The sequence below is a fragment of the Sinocyclocheilus anshuiensis genome, unplaced genomic scaffold (assembly GCF_001515605.1).
Source record: "Sinocyclocheilus anshuiensis isolate Anshui unplaced genomic scaffold, SAMN03320099.WGS_v1.1 scaffold998, whole genome shotgun sequence".
Classification (NCBI taxonomy): Eukaryota; Metazoa; Chordata; class Actinopteri; order Cypriniformes; family Cyprinidae; genus Sinocyclocheilus; species Sinocyclocheilus anshuiensis.
The window spans coordinates 323,356-326,978 of NW_015536513.1; the positions used below are offsets into that span (position 1 = coordinate 323,356).

General features: G+C 38.3%; 1 protein-coding gene across 3 annotated transcripts in view; it reads right to left on the minus strand.

Moving 5' to 3' along the window:
• Window positions 1-1,196: 1,196 nt before the first annotated feature.
• The window catches only part of LOC107692144 (gastrula zinc finger protein XlCGF8.2DB-like), a 15,075-nt gene continuing 12,648 nt past the window's right edge, over window positions 1,197-3,623 (minus strand). Inside the window, exon 2 of one of the 3 annotated variants that reach the window (XM_016491089.1) lies at window positions 1,197-2,524. In XM_016491089.1, coding sequence (XP_016346575.1) covers window positions 1,558-2,517 — 960 coding nt within the window. In that variant the 5' untranslated portion in view covers window positions 2,518-2,524 and the 3' untranslated portion in view covers window positions 1,197-1,557. The remainder of the gene's footprint in view (window positions 2,525-3,623) is intronic. The other 2 variants (XM_016491098.1, XM_016491079.1) reach the window with 2 other exon arrangements.

Consider the following 3,623-nt stretch of genomic DNA (forward strand, 5'->3'; position numbering starts at 1 on the left):
TTGATAAACTCTACATAATTTAAATAAACTGTATCATTCTGAACTGAATTAGAAATGGATCAGCAGACAGCTTAAAATATTGTCCAAACATCCGGCGTTACAGCAATTTCACACCGACCGGAGGCAAATTCAAAATTAACAAGTAATATTATTTTTTTAATAAATTTTTTACATTTAATGACACAATGCTTTTCAATGCCCCGCGGAAACCGTATTATAGGTGTATAATATACATGATTTACTTGTTGACATTTTAAATCTCCAGTCCATATTCCACTGTTCCACCTTTTTAATGGTTGCCTGCATGCAAGAAATTACTTGCAAAAAGTTTTGAACCCTCTTCCATATGGCGCCATTATCTACATATAATGCACATCCTATACCAGGGCCTACATTGTCAAATATATCATTAATCATAAAATTAAAGGGACTAATTACACTTCCCTGTGGTATACCGTTTTCTGCATTAAATGCAGATGACTGACTTGATCCTACCTGCACTATAACCAATTATACATTTTACCCGTTTCTCTCATTCTAGAAGATTTTTTAACAATCCTTCTCTCCATGCCATACCATATGCTTTGGCTGAAACAAGAAAATGTTTTTCTTAATAAATTTGCAGTCTCATTTCTTGTATGAATCTAGCTGACATTATACCTGGGAATAAGACAAGTGCCCCCTAGAGGTGAATAGTAAAAATAGCTAATAAAAAAAATCAAGGTAACAGTTAACACTGTTACAATATCCACATCGCCATGATGCTTTCATAAATGCTGTTTTGTCACCACATTTATTTTGTTAATGAAAGGAAAACGTGCAGCACATATTTACATATTAATCAAGTTTATATGTCGCATTAAGATGCTTTCGTTGTTCCAATCGTAAGTACACCTCTAAATTCAACCACTTCCACTCATTTGACTGGATTTCTGTCGTAGTGTAAACATGCATGTCGTAAAATTGATTGAAATAGCCACAAAAGACCGCCTTCTCTCCACCTACTGATCTATAGCATCTTTCCAGGTGGGATATAAACTCTGGCAGCTTATGTTGTAAGTTTGGTTTAAAGATGCAAAATGTACCAAGCACAATGTTCTCTGCCAATCCCCACTTCTAACATGCATCCACAGCATTTGGTGTGGTTTTGCCGCTATCAGAGCAGAAACGAAAGCTGCTGCTCTCCTTATCTTTTCCCATTGTCTCATTTCACGTTTACATGTAAATTGTGTGAATGTGTTTTATCCAATTGATCAAAATATCTGAAAAACCCATGCATTTACCCACGCAATGACTCCCCACACTTGAAAAAATAGACAGTTAATTTGAGATCCGATCAACCAAAACACATTTTAAATCCAGGTGTAAACAAGGGCCAAATCTGCCGCTATATCGGGGGGCGCTTCTGTGAACCTCAAGATTGCCTTGTTTCTGCAAGTCTTTCCACAGTGATGGCACATGAAAGTCGTTTGTCTGGTGTTATTACATGATACCCAATATGTTTCTTGTATGTGAAACTTTCCACAATTCCACACTGATGACATAAAAAGAGCTCCCTTATAAGTGAAAACTCATGTGGGCCTTTAGGGCTGCTTTATGTCCGAAACTCTTTCCACAGTGACCACATGTAAATGGCTTCTCTCCAGTGTGAACTCTCATGTGCCTGTTAAGGGTATCTTTCCGGTTGAAATTTCTTCCACACTGTTGGCAGGTGAAAGGCTTCTCTCCAGTGTGAGTTCTCATGTGGTCTTCAAAGTGTTGTTTATAATTGAAACTCTTTCCGCACTGAGGGCATGCGTAGGGTTGCTCTCCAGAGTGAATTCTCATGTGGCCTTCAAAGTGTCGTTTTTGACGGAAACTCTTTCCACACTCGGAGCACGTGTAGGGTTTCCCTCCATGAATTTTCATGTGGACTTTAAGGTTTTCATGTTGATCAAAACACTTTCCACACTGTTGGCAGGTGTAAGACTGCTCTCCATTGTGAACTCTCATGTGTCTGTTAAAGCTTTCTTTTTGAGTGAAACTCATTCCACACTGTTTGCAGGTGAAAAGGCTCTCTCCAGTGTGAACGGTCATGTGGGAAAGAAGGTTTCCTTTCCGGTTGAAACTTTTTCCACACTGTTGGCATTTGTAAGGCTTCTCTCCAGTGTGAACACTCATGTGGACTCCAAGGTTTCCAAGTTGAGTGAAACTCCTTCCACACTGTTGGCATGTGTACGGCTTCTCTCCATTGTGAATTCTAACGTGTCTTTTAAGAGTTACTTCTCGATTGAAATGCTTTCCACACTGCTGGCAGACATAAGGCTTTTCTCCTGTGTGAATTCTCATGTGTCTTTTAACACCTTGTTTTTGTCTAAAACACTTTCCACACTGTTGGCAAGTAAAATAACTACTACTTCCTGTCTTTTCAGTCTGTGAACTAAAAGATTTTTCTCCAGTTATAAAATCACATTGATTCTTATATTGATCTTCCTCTTCCATTTCATTGAGTTCTTGACTCTCCTCTTTCAACACCATCGGGTCTAAGGCGAAAAACAGACAAATAAAAATTAACCCCAATTGAATGGCACAAAGCAACAGATGTCAAAATATTCAGACATGTAAAGTGTCAAAACCAACATAAAACTAGATCCTATACCCACTAAGCAACTAAAAAGAGGCGTTACATGTAATCTGAGAATCACTTCCCAATGTTGCTAATTCTTTCTCACTTTAAGGCATGTCTCAAAAACTATAAAGCTGGCAATTAAACCTTCTGTTTAAAGAATTAGTTCACTTCCAGAATAAACATTTCCTGATAATTTACTTGGCCCAATGCCATCCAAGATGTTCACGTCTTTCTTCAGTCGCAAAGAAATTAAGATTTTTGAGGAAAACATTCCAATAATTTTCTCCATATAAATGGACCTCAATGACGGCCAACGGGTTAAAGGTCCAAATTTCAGTATCAAATGCTCGTCCTACACTAGCTCTGCGTTGCGCATGTACGTCTTCACGCATTCATCTCTGTACTTCGGTTCAAAAAGATAGGGTAGGCTGGAAAAACTCCATCTCATTTTCTCCTCCAACTTCAAAATCGCCCGTCATTGTTGTTTTACCCTTTTTGTATGGGACATTTGACTTTGCACATTTGCTTTGTAAACATTGGGTCGGTACTTTCGTCTATGTCACGCATATGTGATTAAGTAATACATGAGGTTGAGCTAGTGCAAGACAAGCATTTGTGGTTAAGAAGTATACAAATTTATTTTAGAAAATGACCAATCTTTCGCTAGATAAGACCCTTATTCCTTGGCTGGGATCGTGTAGAGCCCTTTGAAGCTGCACTGAAACTACAATTTGGACCTTCAACCCTTTGGGTCAAATTGAAGTCCACTAGATGGAGAAAAATCTTGGAATGTTTTCCTCAAAAACCTTAAAGGGGTCATGTGATGTTGCTAAAAAGAACATTATTTTGTGTATTTGGTGTAATGAAATGTGCTTATGTGGTTTAAGGTTCAAAAAACACATTATTTTCCACATACTGTACATTATTGTTTCTCCTCTATGCCCCGCCTTTCTGAAACGCGTCGATTTTTACAAAGCTCATCGGTCTGAAAAGCGAGGTGTGCTGTGATTGGCCA